The sequence below is a fragment of the Triticum urartu genome, chromosome 7A (genome assembly GCF_056163025.1).
Source record: "Triticum urartu cultivar PI428250 chromosome 7A, HENAU_Tu73, whole genome shotgun sequence".
In the NCBI taxonomy this organism is placed as follows: domain Eukaryota; kingdom Viridiplantae; phylum Streptophyta; class Magnoliopsida; order Poales; family Poaceae; genus Triticum; species Triticum urartu.
This window is the reverse complement of record NC_141879.1, coordinates 15,647,161-15,666,626: the sequence shown is the minus strand read 5'-3', so window position 1 is coordinate 15,666,626 and position 19,466 is coordinate 15,647,161. Positions and strand designations below refer to the sequence as shown.

At 46.3% G+C, this 19,466-nt stretch overlaps 1 protein-coding gene across 1 annotated transcript in view; it reads left to right on the top strand.

Annotated features, from left to right (window-relative positions):
* LOC147956973 (uncharacterized) overlaps positions 1-19,071 on the top strand; it is a 35,758-nt gene extending 16,687 nt beyond the window's left edge. The window contains exons 2-3 of the mRNA XM_087531526.1: positions 9,354-9,960; positions 18,578-19,071. Of these exons, the coding sequence (XP_087387652.1) occupies positions 9,354-9,960; positions 18,578-19,071 (1,101 nt within the window). The remainder of the gene's footprint in view (positions 1-9,353; positions 9,961-18,577) is intronic.
* Positions 19,072-19,466: the final 395 nt, after the last annotated feature.

Below are 19,466 nucleotides of genomic sequence, written 5' to 3'. Positions count from 1 at the left end.
AGCTTCTAAACAAGACATCCTATGAACTCCTAACTGGCAAGAAGCCAAATGTCAGTTATTTCAGAGTATTTGGCGCAAAATGCTGGATCAAGGACCCACACCACAACTCAAAGTTTGCACCAAAAGCACATGAGGGCTTCATGCTTGGATATGGAAAGGATTCGCACTCCTACAGAGTCTTCAACCTCTACCACTACAAAGTGGTTGAAACAGTGGATGTGCGGTTTGATGAAACCAATGGATCACAAAGAGAGCAATTGCCAAATGTGCTAGATGAAGTTCCAGCAAATGAATCAATCAAGCTTATGGGAACTGGAGAAATTGTACCTTCTGAAGCTCAACCTGAAGAAGAACTTATCATCTTAGCACCTGATCCACATGAAGACAATGCTCAGCCTGAAGATATACCTTCAAATGACCACATAGATCAGCAAGAGCAAAGTCTTCGCCCCACACACCCTCGTGTTGCAAATGAAGTACAAATTGACAAAATACTGGACAGCATAAATGCACCTGGTCCACTCACTCGTTCAAGGGCAACTCAGCTAACAAACTTCTGTGGGCATTTCGCATTCGTCTCAATATCAGAACCCAAGAAAGTTGAAGAAGCCTTCATGGAACCTGAATGGATTCAAGCTATGCAAGAAGAGCTTCAACAGTTTGAGCTGAATAATGTATGGGAACTGGTTAAGCGTCCTGATCCACGGAAGCACAACATAATAGGCACCAAATGGATATACCGCAACAAGCAAGATGAGCATGGTCAAGTTGTCAGAAACAAAGCTCGTCTAGTTGCTCAAGGATATACTCAAGTGGAGGGCATTGACTTCGATGAAACATTTGCTCCTGTGGCTAGGCTTGAAGCCATACGCATACTGCTGGCCTATGCAAATCATCATAACATACTTCTCTATCAGATGGATGTGAAGAGTGCCTTTCTCAATGGCAAGATTGAAGAAGAAGTGTATGTTGCACAACCACCTGGCTTTGAAAATCCAAAACATCCTGATATGGTATACAAGCTCAACAAGGCACTGTATGGCCTCAAACAAGCCCCTAGGGCCTGGTATGATACACTCAAGTACTTTCTGAAAAGCAAAGGCTTCATACCTGGTTCCCTGGATCCCACTCTTTTCACGAAGACATATGATGGTGAACTATTTGTGTGCCAAATATATGTGGATGACATTATCTTCGGCTGCACCAATCAGAAGTATAGTGAAGAGTTTGGATACATGATGCAAGAGCAATATCAGATGTCCATGATGGGGGAACTGAAGTTCTTTCTCGGTCTTCAAATACGGCAACAACGCAACGGCATCTTCATATCTCAAGAGAAATATCTTAAAGAGTGCCTGAAGAAGTTCGGTATGCAAGACTGCAAAGGCTTCACAACACCAATGCCAGCCAAGCATCATCTGGGTCCCGACGACAATGGTAAAGAGTTCGATCAAAAGGTATACTGCTCCATGATTGGGTCTTTGCTTTATTTATGTGCATCTAGGCCAGATATCATGCTTAGTGTTTGCATGTGTGCTCGATTTCATGCGACACCAAAGGAGTCGCATCACTTAGCTGTGAAGCGAATTCTTCGATATTTGGCTCACACCCCAACTCTAGGATTATGGTATCCAAAGGGCTCAGAGTTTGATTTAGTTGGATTTTCGGATGCTGATTATGCTGGTGACAAAGTTGATCGCAAGTCTACATCAGGCACATGTCACTTTCTGGGACGATCACTTGTATGTTGGTCTTCAAAGAAGCAGAACTGTGTATCACTCTCCACTGTTGAATCTGAATACATTGCTGCTGGATCTTGCTGCGCTCAGCTTCTGTGGATGAAGCAAACACTCAAGGATTATGGCATTCATCTGAAGCAAGTGCCACTTTACTGCGACAACGAAAGCGCCATCAAGATTGCCAACAACCCAGTTCAGCACTCGAAGACAAAGCACATTGAAATTCGTCATCACTTTCTCAGAGATCATGTTGTGAAGGAAGACATTGATATCATACACGTCAACACTGAAGAGCAATTGGCAGATATCTTCACAAAGCCCTTGGATGAGAAGAGATTTTGCAAGTTACGGTGTGAGCTAAATATCTTGGAATCCTCAAATGTCCTGTGATCAGGCACACATCCTAACACTTAAGCATATTGATGACTTAGATGTGCAACACACGAAGTAGCGTATATCTTCAAACAATGAAGACATACATTCTAAGTGTGAATACATTAATGTGGAATTTGACTTCGGAGCGCCACGATAATTGTGCGCCGTGTCTGGGTCTAATACTTCCTATACGGTGGGTAACGCCACCACCAAACGTTCCATTTTGAAGCGTTTCTCTCATGGCGTTACCTCTCAATGTCTTCACAATTGGTTTGGTTTAATTCTCAATATGTCTTCATGATTATCTTCACTGCGTTGATTATATGGATATATATGTACTGATGTTCTGTCCTCTACAGCATTCACTTATAGCTATGTCTTCTTGGTTGAATCTTTTGAACTAAGTGAATGTGATCGGACCCTAACCTCTCTATGCTTTCTATCTCAAACTCTATCTCTCCAAGTCATATGCATTCTGTTGAAACTGTCGAATGTCTTCACTGTGTCCTTGTCAGCCGAAGACATTAAGACAACCATAAAAGTCCGTTTTTAATGCTCATTCCTCCACATAAGATCCGGAGAAGCAGGAACGACCGTCCGACAATTTAGGCGCAGGAACGACCGTCCGACAATTTAGGCGTGCGTGGGACATGGAACAAATCCCAATCTTCCTCTAACTGGCCACGCGTGCCTCAAATGCGAACCGCCAGGGGCACCTGCGTAATAGCGCTGTGCCGCCTCTATCCCTATAAATACATGATTCACTGCGGTCATTATCTCCTTCTTCCACCCTCGCACGAACCCTAGCGCCACCGCTAGCACTCGACGACGCCGGCGACGACGCGCTTCACTGCCGCAACCTCTCCGACGCCGTTTTCACGCCGACCGCGGACATCGCTCTCTCCGCCGTCGCCGTAGGTGTCTTCCGTCGCCAAGTTAGGGCACGGAGGATCGAACTGCTCGTCTCAACTCTCACTTCGTCTAGCAGTTCCAAGTGTGGTAAATAAAACCTCTTTTTACAGCTTCTTTTGATCCTACAGTTCAGTCACCTTCTGCCATAAGAAGTTTCTCTTCACACCAGTTAAATCTCTCGCTGCATCTCATAACATGCCTAGTATATTCACTTGTGCTTCATAAAGTAGTTAGATTCCTCACTTGTACAGATCTATGGGTTCGTACAAATCTGGAACCAACTTCTTATCTATAAGTGAATGTCTTCGCATAATGAGGTCAATGTCTTCTAAACCGATTTATCTTCAAAATCTTCTGAGAATGCATATGACCTCTTCCCCTTCCCTCGCACCTCAATGCTGTCATAGGTACATGTCCGTGGGAGAATCCTTTGGTTCTCATAGTCTGCATTCATTTGCAAAGTACTTGCAGCATCACATCAACTCGCCTGAAGCCAGTTCTTGCAAAAGGAAGCCTTTGAAACCTTTGAACATCTTGAAGCCTTCCAAGTTATTCATGGCTTCAGAAACAGCAGCAAGGAAGGGAGGCAGACAGCGACGTGGTGAAACGTCCAAAGATCTGCCTGATGAATTGGCAGAGATGTACAAAACTGATCCTGAAGAAAGCTATGGTTAGCGCAAGACACGAATCCAATGGATTCGAAGATATTGGGCAGAGCAATGGTTCCACTACCGCTTCGTCACTCAGGAATATGCGGAGAAGTGCGCCATCAAGAGACCGTGGGGAGATGTATTATACAAAAATCTCGTACCCAAGTCCAGAGACGAAGCCATTGCTCAAGGATTCTATCCATGCATGGTGAGAGGACCACAACCAGCTGAGGCACATCCGTCATCACTTCTCTGGTGTCGCGATGATAATCTCTTCAAGCGCAACTTTCAGTTTGCACAACAGTCAGCAAAGATAAACAAGAAGAAATTTGGGCTTGACTTCAACCCTGGTCCCTCCTCACCAAGGGCAGATGGCACACGCAACGCCGATCCCAATATCATCGGGCCGTATGCCAATCTTGAAGGCCTCATCACTCGCATCCTAGTCCAAGGGACTGCTGTGAATGACCCTCCAGCAGATACTGAGTCAGATGACGCCCCTGCTGCTCCGAAGCCAAAGCAGAAGAAGCCAAAAGCACCAAAAGCTTCAAAGCCAGCCGCTTCTCCCAAGATCGCAAGAGTGAAGCCTTTAGCAATTGCACCTCCTGAAGCCAGTGTGCAGTCAGAGGGCTTATCACGAGTGTCCAAGCCCCAAGAAGCCAAGAAGCCTCAGCCACACACAGGCAAAGAGCTCACAGCTGCTGACATTCTGCGCTGCGAAGCCATTGATCTCTCAAGCGATGAAGATCTTGGAGATGATGCTCTTGAGCAGCTCATCAAGAGCAAGGAGGAAGCCGAAATCTTCAACAATCTGCCTCTGTTTGATGTCGCCATCATTCACAACTTCATCGATGAATGGTTTGACACACTAGACATAAGCTTCAATGATCTGCAGCTACCCATAGGCCTCAGCGTTGCCTTTCAAGGTGCAATTGCTTCAGAACTTGCAATAGCCCAGCGAATTGTAGAACTGAAGCAGAAAATTGATCATGAAAAGGCTCAGTTCAAGAAGCACGTGGCCAAGCTCAGTGTGCAAGAAGTAAAAAACTTCAAGATCATGTTGCACGAGCTGAAAGAGAACTTCCTGAAAACGCGTGCCAAAGCTCAAGGCTCGCGAGAACGCATGAAGACTTTGGCTGAACGCTGCGTGCAAGCCTACAATGAGGCAGAAAAGCGCAAGGCACTTGGGCGTCCCGGCATTGACCCCATGATGGCCGCGAAGAAGAAAAAGAAGGCGGCTGTGCCCGAACCTGAAGCGCCAAGGTCAGAACCTGATGCTCCGATTGTCTTCCCAGCTGCAACGACTGGCTCGAAGCCAAAGAGTCGATCAACCGCCTCACAGCACAAGAAGACACGGACTGCAGAGGCTAAAGCTAAGAAGAGAAAACATTCTGAAGCCTCTCCTTCTGAACCCATCATCAAGAAGCGCAAGACCAAGAAATCTCGGGCTGCTCCCACAGAGCCCCTGATAGTTGAACCACTCTGCGTCCGCTATTCTGACGCAGACCGTCAGTTGACAGTGCATGAGCCTGCTTACATAGAGGCTCCGCACGCTGAAGACATTCCAGCAGCCAACCCCAATGCTGCTGAAGACATTGGTCTCCAAGACAATGTGCAAGGTGATGCAACCCTTCCTCAGCTTGAGACAAGCGAACAGATAAGTATTGGTCGTCCATTGACGCCAATCACACAAAATGCATCATGGGCAGATCGCCCACAGGAGGAAGATGAGCCCCAACCCACTGCAACTCCACCAGCGCCTACATTCCATAGGCTTCGCAAAGGGCCAAGGGCTCAGGCTGCTGAAGACATTCCGGCTGCATCAGCCGAAGAGCAAGCAGAAATACCACAAGCTCCAACTCCCCCGCACCAACAAGAAGCAGTTCTCAAGGAGAACGTGCCTGAAGCTGAAAATGTTGAGGCTGCCACAAACAACGCCGAAGCAAATGTGGAGCCCTCCCCAACAACAGCTTCAGAAGACACCGAAGCTACTGCTCCTGAACATTCTGTGCCTGAGTCTGCTGCCGGACCACAATTCAACTATCATATTGCGCACAGGCCCCAGGTCCAGAAGCCAATCCCACGACTACCAAGGTTCCCAGGTCCTGCATCAGCTCCTGGTTCCTTCAACATCAACTGCTTCAGGGCAGATAACACGTTTTTCGACCGCTCCAAGAACCCTTATTCAAGGGAACGGATTGTATCAGATAGGTTCTGGAGCCATCAACAGCGCAGCTATTATTCATGCATCCTCTACAACCAAAGCCGCATCTTTCCTCACAAGCGCCTTGAGGTTGAAGCTGTTGCAGGTCTGCCTGGTCTGGAAGAAGCACTGGATTGCTTCAAGAAAGTGGGTTTGCTGCCATTTATCACTGACGAAGAGCACTGGAATGAAGAGGTTCTGCTCCAGTTCTATGCCACCTTGCATATCAAAGGCTATAACAGAGATCCGAAGACATGGATCCTGGAGTGGATGACAGGAAATATCCATCATGAAGCCAATGCTTTCGATCTAATTGAGCTTACCGGCCTTCCCACTCCTGGCGAATTCTTTGAAGAAGGGTGCAAACTCCATGCTGAAGCAATTGAGAGCATATTTCAGCGTCCTGAGCCAGATATGAGTCAAATGCTCTCAATGATGAAGCCATTTCCTCCAAATGCACCCTATCCAACTAAGTTCTTCGTTGAAGACTTAGAGTACCTGCCCAGAACAATATATCACATCATAAGGCGGACTCTCTGGCCAGTCAAGGGACACTCTCGATATGCAACGATTGATGGTGCAATGAAGACTCTCATCTTCTGCATTCTTCACGGCAAATGCTTCAATACACAGGATCTCTTCATCCGTCAATTTGCAGCGTCTGCTTCAGAACTGTTTGGATTAAAGTTTTATGCTCCTTGGGTTATGAGGCTGATCAAGCTTCACTCTGCAATCTCCTATCAACCCTCAGCCCGCTATCATAGGATATTTTTGCCAGATATGGACACATCTGCTGAAGCAATATATCCAGAGCCGGCCAAGCAACCACTAAGTCTTCAGAATGCAGAACACCAGAGCTTCACTAAAAATATTGAAGGTATTGAAGCTCTCTCCCGAGTGTATCCAATGGCTGGCACCACACGTGCCCCTGCATCAACTGAAGCCACCAACAGCACAGCTGCAAAGAGACCCAAGAAGCGCGCTCGTACACTCAATGACAGAGAGCTTCTTGTGGCTCTTCACCAAAAGCAAGATAGGCATCACGACTAGCTCAAGAGGCAGATGAGAAGCATCATGCAAGAAGTCAATCGCATTAGAAATATGGCAACCAAGAATGCATTTGTCACACACGAGACCTGTCGCCGCACTTGGAAGGGCCTCACTATGATGTGCCCTGAAGCTGAACTGCATGAGGATGGCTTCACAGAGCACTTCAAATTTGACTCCATGCCTCCACGAAGAGCGGTGATGCGCAGCACACCATCACTTGAAGAGTCAGAGTTCTCTTCTTCTGCTGCCACCGTGTCTGCCCGGATCATTGAAGAAGAAGACGACGTGACATCATCTCCACCTGCTTCAACGCGCGTCGCATCTGCACCAAGCTCGTCTGCACCGCCGCCAAACAACTCCACCGACCCTGCTGCGCCTGGGAACGCGTAGAAACCTCTATGTCTTCAAACCTTTTTGGTCATCACTGACAAAAGGGGGAGAAGCATATGATGGTTATAGTCTTCAAGCGGGTCACTATGGGCGGGTGCCTTCATATTTTGCTATATTTTGCTTCGTGCTTACAACTCCCGTTCTTTTGCTACATTTGCTTCATTTAGTTGTAACACTTAGCCTTGATGGTCGTCTGCTACCTGTTTGTCACTCCGTTTTGCGAAGATAAATTCCGCATGTGCGACGATAAATTCCGCACTCATCTCATTCTACATACGTCCATTTTCCATTATGCATGTCATTATCTTCATATACTTTCACATGCATAGTGGATTGTCATAAGTTGAAGTGGATCTCCACAAGTACAACCTGCCATGTGCATTTGCATTCAAGAAGCAAATTACTTATATGCACATCTTCAGGGGGAGCCCTTGCAACTTATGAAGAAAATTCTTTTACAATTTCACAAATTATGTTTCCCGTTGAAAACTTCAACTAGTTTGTCATCAATCACCAAAAAGGGGGAGATTGTAAGTGCATCTAGTGCCACCCCTAGTTGGTTTTGGAGTATTGACGACAAACCTAGTTGAGGGACTAATGTGTTTGTGAGAATTGCAGGAAAACACAGGTAGAAGTCCCTCATTGATTCGGTTTTACTACCAGAGATGACCCCTAAAAATGTACGAAGACATTGAAGACAATGGTGGTTTATGAAGATATTCATATTGAAGACAATGACAGGAGAAGACTCCCTATGAAGCTTTTGGAACTCGAAGACCTAGATCCTTCGTAGTTTTATTTCATTCATGTTGTGTCATAGGAACCACCGTACTGTTAAGTGGGGTCGAAGAGAACCAGTCAAAATGACTGAAGTGATGCCTAATTCAAATCCTATGTCTTCGAGCGAAGACTTTGAGAGAAAATCTTGTCCAGAGTCAGACAAGTCAGCTTTACTTGTAGCCCAAGTAAAGTTGTCGTGTGAGTTCAAAATTCGACCGTTGGTACACGTGTCAGTTCCTTAGTGACCCAGGGTCATTTCGGACAGATCAGGTCGGGTTGCCAAGTGGCTATAAATAGTCCACCCCCCACAACCATAAACGGTTGGCTGCTCAGATTTCAGTGCACGGCTTTTGTCGTTTAAGAGCAACCCACCTCGAAGCCTTTGAAAGAAAAATTCCCAGTGAGGAGAAAAGCCCTAACCACCCAGAGCCAGAGCAAATTGGGCATCACTTAAGTCTTCGTGTCTGTGTGATCTGAAGACTTATTACACTTGAGAACTGTGCATTCTCCAGACGGTTAGGCGTCGCGTTCTGAGCATCCAAGAGAAATTGTGGATTGTCAGTGAACGAAGTCTGTGAAGGTTTGGGAGTCTACCTTGAAGACTTACCTGAGTGATTGGGCGAGGTCTGTGTGACCTTAGCTCAAGGAGAAAACGGTGAGGACTGGGTGTCTTGGACTAAGTGTCCTTGACTGGGTGTTTGGGACTGTGTGTCCTTTGGTTTAAATACCTAGCCGCTCCAACCAGACGTACAGTTGTCACAGCAACTGGAACTGGTCCAACAAATCATTGTCTTCAACGCATCACTGGTTTCATCTTCACTTCCTTTCACTTACAGTTATTCATTGTGAAGACATTGCATGCTTGCTTTATCTTTTGTCTTCACAACATGAATGTATGATCTGTTTGGCTTCATAACTTCTTCCCACCTGATCCTTATTACACTGAGGCTGTTTGTCATTGCGCTTTCACTCTATTGAATACATGACCATGGCTGGCCTAGTGTAATCTAACTTCCGCTGCATAGTAATAGTTATGATCTTCACTGTTTGTCTTCACAACTCTCACGTTTTGAAGACTTTCATAAAAATCGCCTATTCACCCCCCTCTAGTCGATATAACGCACTTTCAACAGGTTGTGGTCTATGTATTCACACATGTATTACGATTTCCGGATAACACAATTATAGCATGAGCAATAGACAATTATCATGAACAAGGAAATATAATAATAATCCTTTTATTATTGCCTCTAGGGCATATTTCCAACAAGGACGCGTAACAGCAAGATAGACAAGGCTGCCAACGAGGCGACGATAGTGAGTGGGATTAGGAAGAGGGTCACCATCAGAGGCACGAAGCTGAACGTTGAGCTCCATAGGAGTCACAACAGTGCGCTCATCACCAAGAGCATCACGAGCAAGAAGATCCTGAATATATTTTTCTTGGGAGATGTAGAAGCCATCAGGGGTCGAGGAGATCTCAATCCCAAGAAAATAGCGAAGAGGACCAAGACCAGTCATGAGAAACTGGTCTCGAAGGCGAGCCTTAACAAAGGCAATGTACTCAGAGTCGTCACCAGTGATGATCATGTCATCAGCATAGAGAAGGAGAAGAGTCCGACCACGAGGAGACGTGTGAACAAACAACGCAGGATCATGATTACTGGGCAAGAAACCAGCGGCAGTCACCACAGAGGCGAAGCGCTCAAACCAGGCGTGAGGGGCCTGTTTGATACCATAGAGGGAGCGGCGAAGTCTACAGACCATACCATCAGGAGCATAGTACCCCGGTGGTGGCTGCATATAAACCTCCTCACGCAACTCGCCATTGAGAAAAGCGTTCTGAACATCAAGTTGAGAGATAGACCATGTTGGAAATATGCCCTAGAGGCAATAATAAATTGATTATTATTATATTTCCTTGTTCATGATAATCGTTTATTATCCATGCTATAATTGTACTGATAGGAAACTCAGATACATGTGTGGATACATAGACAACACCATGTCCCTAGTAAGCCTCTAGTTGACTAGCTCGTTGATCAATAGATGGTTACGGTTTCCTGACCATGGACATTGGATGTCGTTGATAACGGGATCACATCATTAGGAGAATGATGTGATGGACAAGACCCAATCCTAAGCCTAGCACAAAGATCGTGTAGTTCGTATGCTAAAGCTTTTCTAATGTCAAGTATCATTTCCTTAGACCATGAGATTGTGCAACTCCCGGATACCGTAGGAATGCTTTGGGTGTGCCAAACGTCACAACGTAACTGGGTGGCTATAAAGGTACACTACGGGTATCTCCGAAAGTGTCTGTTGGGTTGGCACGAATCGAGACTGGGATTTGTCACTCCGTGTGACGGAGAGGTATCTCTGGGCCCACTCGGTAGGACATCATCATAATGTGCACAATGTGATCAAGGAGTTGATCACGGGATGATGTGTTACGGAACGAGTAAAGAGACTTGCCGGTAACGAGATTGAACAAGGTATCGGGATACCGACGATCGAATCTCGGGCAAGTACAATACCGCTAGACAAAGGGAATTGAATACGGGATTGATTGAATCCTCGACACCGTGGTTCATCCAATGAGATCATCGTGGAACATGTGGGAGCCAACATGGGTATCCAGATCCCGCTGTTGGTTATTGACCGGAGAACGTCTCGGTCATGTCTGCATGGTTCCCGAACCCGTAGGGTCTACACACTTAAGGTTCGATGACGCTAGGGTTATAAAGGAAGTTTGTATGTGGTTACCGAATGTTGTTCGGAGTCCCGAATGAGATCCCGGACACCACGAGGAGTTCCGGAATGGTCCGGAGGTAAAGATTTATATATGGGAAGTCATCATACGGTAACCGGAATAATTCGGGGGTTGCCGGTATTGTACCGGGACCACCAAAGGGGTTCCTGGGGTCCACCGGGAGGGTCCAACTGCCCCGGAGGGTCCTATGGGCTGTATGTGGAGAGGGACCAGCCCCTTAGTGGGCTGGGCGCCTCCCCCCCTAGGGCCCATGCGCCTAAGGGTTTGGGGAACCCTAAAGGGGGGGGCGCCCCCTTGCCTTGGGGGGCAAGGCACCCCCTCCTGGCCGCCGCCCCTTCCTCAGATGGGATCTGAGGGGGCTGGCCCCCCTCTCCCTTGCCCCTATATATATGTGGGGGGTGGGAGGGCAGCCGCACCAATGTTCTGGCGCAGCCCTTCCCCTCTCCCAAGTCCTTCTCCTCTCCCGTGGTGCTTGGCGAAGCCCTGCAGGATTGCCACGCTCCTCCACCACCACCACGCCGTCGTGCTGCTGCTGGATGGAGTCTTCCTCAACCTCTCCCTCTATCCTTGCTGGATCAAGGCATGGGAGACGTCACCGGGCTGTACGTGTGTTGAACGCGGAGGTGCCGTCCGTTCGGCACTAGGATCATCGGTGATTTGGATCACGACGAGTACGACTCCATCAACCCCGTTCACTTGTACGCTTCCGCTTAGCGATCTACAAGGGCATGTAGATGCACTCTTCTTCCGCTCATTGCTAGCTTACTCCATAGATTGATCTTGGTGATGCGTAGATAATAAATTGAGTTTCTGCTCCGTTCCCCAACAGTGGCATCATGAGCTAGGTCTATGCGTAGTTTCTATGCACGAGTAGAACACAAAGCAGTTGTGGGCATCGATATTGTCAATTAGTTTGCCGTTACTAGTCTTATTTTGATTCGGCGGCATTGTGGGATGAAGCAGCCCGGACCAACCTTACACGTACGCTTACGTGAGACCGGTTCCACCGACTGACATGCACAAGTTGCACAAGGTGGCTGGCGGGTGTCTGTCTCTCCCACTTTAGTCGGATCGGATTCGATGAACAGGGTCCTTATGAAGGGTAAATAGAAATTGGCAGTTCACGTTCTGGTTTTGGCATAGGTAAGAAACGTTCTTGCTAGCAACCTATAGCAGCCACGTAAAAAAACTTGCAACAACAATTAGAGGATGTCTAACTTGTTTTTGCAGCAAGTGTTTTGTGATGTGATATGGCCAAAGGATGTGATGAACGATATATGTGATGTATGAGATCGATCATGTTCTTGTAATAGGAATCACGACTTGCATGTCGATGAGTATGACAACCGGCAGGAGCCATAGGAGTTGTCTTAATTTATTTATGACCTGCGTGTCAACATAAATGTCATGTAATTACTTTACTTTATTGCTAACCGTTAGCTGTAGTAGTAGAAGTAATAGTTGGCGAGACAACTTCATGAAGACACAATGATGGAGATCATGATGATGGAGATCATGGTGTCATGCCGGTGACGATGATGATCATGGAGCCCCGAAGATGGAGATTGAAAGGAGCAAAGTGATGACGGCCATATCATGTCACTATTTGATTGCATGTGATGTTTATCATGCTATTACATCTTATTTGCTTAGAACGACGGTAGGTTAAATAAGATGATCCCTCATTAAAATTTCAAGAAAGTGTTCCCCCTAACTGTGCACCGTTGCGAAAGATCGTCGTTTCGAAGCACCACGTGATGATTGGGTGTGATAGATTCTTACGTTCACATACAACGGGTGTAAGCCAGATTTACACACGCGAAACACTTAGGTTGACTTGACGAGCCTAGCATGTACAGACATGGCCTCAGAACACAAGAGACCGAAAGGTCGAGCATGAGTCGTATGGTAGATACGATCAACATGAAGATGTTCACCGATGATGACTAGTCCGTATCACGTGATGATCGGACACGGCCTAGTTGACTCGGATCATGTAATCACTTAGATGACTAGAGGGATGTCTATCTGAGTGGGAGTTCATAAGATGAACTTAATTATCCTGAACATAGTCAAAAGATCTTCGCAAATTATGTCGTAGCTCGCGCTTCAGTTCTACTGTTTAGATACGATCCTAGAGAAAATTTAGTTGAAAGTTGATAGTAGCAATTATGCGGACTAGGTCTGTAAACTGAGGATTGTCCTCGTTGCTTCGTAGAAGGCTTATGTCCTTAATGCACCGCTCAGTGTGCTGAACCTCGAACGTCGTCTGTGGGTGTTGCGAACATCTAACATACACGGTTTGATAACTTCGTGATAGTTCAGTTAAACGGTTTAGAGTTGAGGCACCATAGACGATTTCGAAACGTCGCGGAACATATGAGATGTTTCGAGGGCTGAAATTGGGATTTCAGGCTCGTGCCCACGTCAAGAGGTATAAGACCTCCGACGATTATCTTAGCCTGCAAACTGAGGGAGAAAGCTCAATTGTTGAGCTTGTGCTCATATTGTCTGAGTACAACAATCATTTGAACCGAGTGGGAGTTGATCTTCCAGGTGGGATAGTGATGTTTCTCCGAAGTCATTACCACCAAGCTGCTAGAGCTTCGTGATGAACTATAACATATTAGGGATAGATATGATCCTTGAGGTATTCGCGATGTTCGACACCGCGAAAGTAGAAATCAAGAAGGAGCATCAATTGTTGATGGTTGGTGAAACCACTAGTTTCAAGAAGGGCAAGGGCAAGAAGGGATACTTCATGAAATGGCAAATCAGCTGCTGCTCTAGTGGAGAAACCCAAGGTTGAACCCAAACCCGAGACTAAGTGCTTCCGTAACAAGAGGAACAGCCACTTGAGCAGAATTACCCTAGATACTTGGTAGATGAGAAGGCTGGCAAGGTCGATAGAAGTATATTGGATATAAATTATGTTAATGTGTACTTTACTAGTACTCCTAGTAGCACCAGGGTATTAGATACCGGTTCGGTTGCTAAGTGTTAGTAACTCGAAATAAAAGGCTACGAAATAAACGGAGACTAGCTAAAGGTGAGATGACGATATGTGTTGGAAGCGTTTCCAAGGTTGATGTAATCAAATATCATACGCTCCCTCTACCATCGAGATTGGTATTAAAACCTAAATAATTGTTATTTGGTGTTTGCGTTGGGCATAGACATGATTGGATTATGTTTATCGCAATACAGTTATTCATTTAAGGAGAATAATGGTTACTCTGTTTATTTGAATAATACCATCCCGATCGTAGTGATACACATTTTCATGCCAAAAGGTATAAGATAGTAATGATAGTACCACTTACTTGTGGCACTGCTATGTAAGTCATATTGGTATGAAACGCATGAAGAAGCTCCATGTTGAGGGATCTTTGGACTCACTTGTTTTTTGAAAAGTTTGAGACATGCGAACCATGTCTATTGGTATATACGCATGAAGAAACTCCATGCAGATGGACCGTTTGGACTCACTTGATTTTGAATCGCTTGAGACATGCAAATCATACCACATGGCAAGATGACTGAAAGCCTCGGTTTCAGTAAAATGGAACAAGAAAGCAACTTGTTGGAAGTAATACATTTTGATGTGTGCAGTCCAATGAGTGCTAAGGCACGCAGTGGATATCGTTATGTTCTTACTTCACAGATGATTTGAGTAGATACTGAGTATATTTACTTGATGAAACACAAGTATGAATTATTGAATGGTTCAAGTAATTTCAGAGTGAAGTTGAAGATCATCGTGACAAGAGGATAAAATGTCTATGATATGATCATAGAGATGAATATCTGAGTTGCGAGTTTGGTACACAATTGAGACATTGTGGAAATTGTTTCACAACTAACACCGCCTGGAACACCATAGTGTGATGGTGTGTCCGAACATCATAAATGCACCCCATTGGATATGGGGCATACCATGATGTCTCTTATCGAATTACCACTATCGTTCATGGGTTAGGCATTAGAGACAACCACATTCACTTTAAATAGGGCACCACGTAATTCCGTTGAGATGACACCGTATGAACTATGGTTTAGAGAAACCTAAGCTGTCGTTTCTTGAAAGTTTGGGGCTGCGACGCTTATATGAAAAGGTTTCAGGCTGATAAGCTCAAACCCAAAGCGGATGAATGCATCTTCATAGAATACCCAAAAATAGTTGGGTATACCTCCTATTTCAGATCCGGAAGCAAAAGTTATTGTTTCTAGAAACAGGTCCTTTCTCGAGGAAAAGTTTCTCTCGAAAGAATTGAGTGGGAGGAAGATAGAACTTGATAAGGTTGTTGAACCTTTACTTCGACCAGAGAGTAGCGCAGCATAAGAAAAATGTTTCTGTGGCCCCTGCCTCAGTTGAAGAGAAAGCTAATGATGATGATCATGGAGCTTCAGATTGAGTTACTATCGAACCTCATAGGTTGACAAGGGTGTGTACAACTTCTAAGTGGTAACCCTATCTTAAAGGTCACGTTGTTGGACAAGGATGAACCTATGAGCTATGGAGAAGCGATGGTGGGCCCGGATTCCAAAAAATGGCTCGAGGCCATAAAATCCGAGAGAGGATCCATGTATGAAAACAAAGTGTAGACTTTGGCAGAACAACTCGATGGTCGTAAGGCTGTTGAGTACAGATGGATTTTAGAAGGAAGACGGACAATGATGGTAAGTGTCACCATTAAGAAAGCTCGACTTGTCGTTAAGATGTTTTCCGACAAGTTCAAGGAGTTGACTGCGATGAGACTTTCTCACTCATAGCGATGCTTAAGTCCGTTGGAATCATGTTAGCATAAGCTGCATTTATGAAATCTGGCAGATGGATGTCAAAACAAGTTTCCTTACCAGTTTTCGTAAGGAAAGGTTGTATGTGATACAATCAGAAAGGTTTTGTCTATCCTAAGGATGCTAAAAGGTATGCTAGCTCCAGCGATCCTTCCATGGACTAGAGCAAGCATCTCGGAGTCGGAATATACACTTTGATGGAGTAATCAAAGTCTATGGGTTTATACAAAGTTTGTTAGAAACTTGTATTTACAATAAAGTGAGTGGGAGCACTACGACATTTCTGATAAGTATATGTGGATGACATATTGTAGATCGGAAATGATGTAGAATTTCTGGAAAGCATGAAGAATTATTTGAAAAGTGTTTTTCAATGGAAAACCTGGATTAAGCTACTTGAACATTGAGCATCAAGATCTATAAGGATAGATCAAAACGCTTAATCGTACTTTCAAATGAGCACATACCTTGACATGATCTTGAAGGTGTTCAAGATGGATCAGCCAAAGAAGGAGTTCTTGCCTGAGTTGTAAAGTATGAAGTTAAGACTTAAAGCTCAACCACAGCAGAAGAAAGAGGAAGGACGAAGGTCGTCCCCTATGCTTTTGTCATAGGCTCTATACAGTATGCCATGCTGAGTACCGCACCTGATGTGTGCCTTGCCACATGTCTGGCGAGAGGGTGCAAAGGTGATCTAGGAGCAGATCACCAGATAGCGGTCAAAATTATCCTTAGAGGAATAAGGATATGTTTCTTGATTATGGAGGTGATAAAGAGTTCGACGTAAAGATTTACGTCGATGCAAGCTTAACACCTATCTAGATAGCTCTGAGTAGAGATACCGGATACGTATAATGGAGCAACTATTTGGAATAAGCTCCAAGTAGAACAGTTATTTGAAATGGCTCCAAATATAGCGCAGAGATTTGCGAAGTACATACGGATCTGAATATTGCAGACCCGTTGACTAAAACCTCTCTCACAAGCAACATGATCAAACCCAGAACTCATTGAGTGTTAATCACATAGTGATGTGAACTAGATTATGAACTCTAGTAAACTCTTTGGATGTTGGTCACATGGCGATGTGACCTGTGAATGTTAATCACATGGCGATGTGACCTGTGAATGTTAATCACATGGCGATGTGAACTAGATTATTGACTCTAGTGCAAGTGGGAGACTGTTGGAACTATGCCCTAGAGGCAATAATAAATTGATTATTATTATATTTCCTTGTTCATGATAATCGTTTATTATCCATGCTATAATTGTATTGATAGGAAACTCAGATACATGTGTGGATACATAGACAACACCATGTCCCTAGTAAGCCTCTAGTTGACTAGCTCGTTGATCAATAGATGGTTACGGTTTCCTGACCATGGACATTGGATGTCGTTGATAACGGGATCACATCATTAGGAGAATCATGTGATGGACAAGACCCAATACTAAGCCTAGCACAAAGATCGTGTAGTTCGTATGCTAAAGCTTTTGTAATGTCAAGTCTCATTTCCTTAGACCATGAGATTGTGCAACTACCGGATACCGTAGGAATGCTTTGGGTGTGCCAAACGTCACAACGTAACTGGGTGGCTATAAAGGTACACTACGGGTATCTCCGAAAGTGTCTGTTGGGTTGGCATGAATCGAGACTGGGATTTGTCACTCCGTGTGACGGAGAGGTATCTCTGGGCCCACTCGGTAGGACATCATCATAATGTGCACAATGTGATCAAGGAGTTGATCACGGGATGATGTGTTACGGAATGAGTAAAGAGACTTGCCGGTAACGAGATTGAACAAGGTATCGGGATACCGATGATCGAATCTCGGGCAAGTACAATACCGCTAGACAAAGGGAATTGAATACAGGATTGATTGAATCCTCGACATCGTGGTTCATCCGATGAGATCATCGTGGAACATGTGGGAGCCAACATGGGTATCCAAATCCCGCTGTTGGTTATTGACCGGAGAATGTCTCGGTCATGTCTGCATGGTTCCCGAACCCGTAGGGTCTACACACTTAAGGTTCGATGACGCTAGGGTTATAAAGGAAGTTTGTATGTGGTTACCGAATGTTGTTCGGAGTCCCGGATGAGATCCCGGACGTCACGAGGAGTTCCGGAATGGTCCGGGGGTAAAGATTTATATATGGGAAGTCATCATACGGTCACCGGAATAATTCGAGGGTTGCCGGTATTGTACCGGGACCACCAAAGGGGTTCCTGTGGTCCACCGGGAGGGTCCACCTGCCCCGGAGGGTCCTATGGGCTGTATGTGGAGAGGGACCAGCCCCTTAGTGGGCTGGGCGCCTCCCTCCCTAGGGCCCATGCGCCTAAGGGTTTGGGGAACCCTAAAGGGGGCGCCCCCTTGCCTTGGGGAGCAAGGCACCCCCTCCTGGCCGCCGCCCCCTCCTCAGATGGGATCTGAGGGGGCCGGCCCCCCTCTCCCTTGCCCCTATATATATGTGGGGGGTGGGAGGGTAGCCGCACCAATGTTCTGGCGCAGCCCTTCCCCTCTCCCAAGTCCTTCTCCTCTCCCGTGGTGCTTGGCGAAGCCCTGCAGGATTGCCACGCTCCTCCACCACCACCACGCCGTCGCGCTGCTGCTGGATGGAGTCTTCCTCAACCTCTCCCTCTCTCCTTGCTGGATCAAGGCATGGGAGACGTCACCGGGCTGTACGTGTGTTGAACGCGGAGGTGCTGTCCGTTCGGCACTAGGATCATCGGTGATTTGGATCACGACGAGTAGGACTCCATCAGCCCCGTTCACTTGAACGCTTCCGCTTAGCGATCTACAAGGGTATGTAGATGCACTGTTCTTCCCCTCGTTGCTAGCTTACTCCATAGATTGACCTTGGTGATGCGTAGAAAATTTTGAATTTCTGCTACGTTCCCCAACAGACCACTGGCGAACAGAAGCCACAGCAAGGAGAGTGCGGACAGTGGTCATGTGGGCCACAGGAGCGAATGTCTCATCATAATCGCGCCCCTGCTCCTGCTGAAAACCACGGGCCACAAGACGAGCTTTGTAGCGCTCAAGAGAACCATCGGAGCGAGTCTTAATCTTGTAGACCCACTTGCAGGTGATGGGACTGACACCGGAAGGAAGGGGAACCAGATCCCATGTGCCAGAGCACTCAAGAGCAGCAAGCTCTTCGGCCATCGCAAGTTGCCATTCAGGCTGAGTCATGGCAGTTCGGTAGGAAGTGGGCTCAGTAATAACAGAGAGACCATAGCGATCAGGGGAGTAGCGATCAGGCGTGGGGCAAGGCCGAGCACGGAGGTTGTGAACTGGGGGAGGCGTGAGAGGAGGTGCACCAGAGGTGGAAGGCTCGTCAGAGGAGACATCCTCAGTACGAGATCAGCGAGTATAGTGGAGAGGAAACGGTGAGAGAGGGTGACGGACTGGAGATGATGGTGGAGAGGTGGAGGAGGAGGATGGAGAAGATGGTGTCGGTGGGGAATGAGAAAGAACGAGAGGTGCCGGAGGAAGAGGTGACACATGAGGCACATAGCCGGGTGTATCAGGAAGGAGTAGGAAAGAAAGGTCGTCCACAGAGAAACTCAAGGAAGAAGAATGTGGGTAGTAAGAACGAGACTCGTCAAAAGTCACATCACGGGAGATGCGCAAGCGACGACCCACAGGATCCCAACATCGATATCCCTTGTGCTCATCACTCTAGCAAGGAAAACACACTCAACTGACTGAGCAGTCAGTTTGGTGCATTCTCGGGGGGCAAGAAGAACATAGCACACGCATCCAAACATACGAAGAGCGGAGTAGTC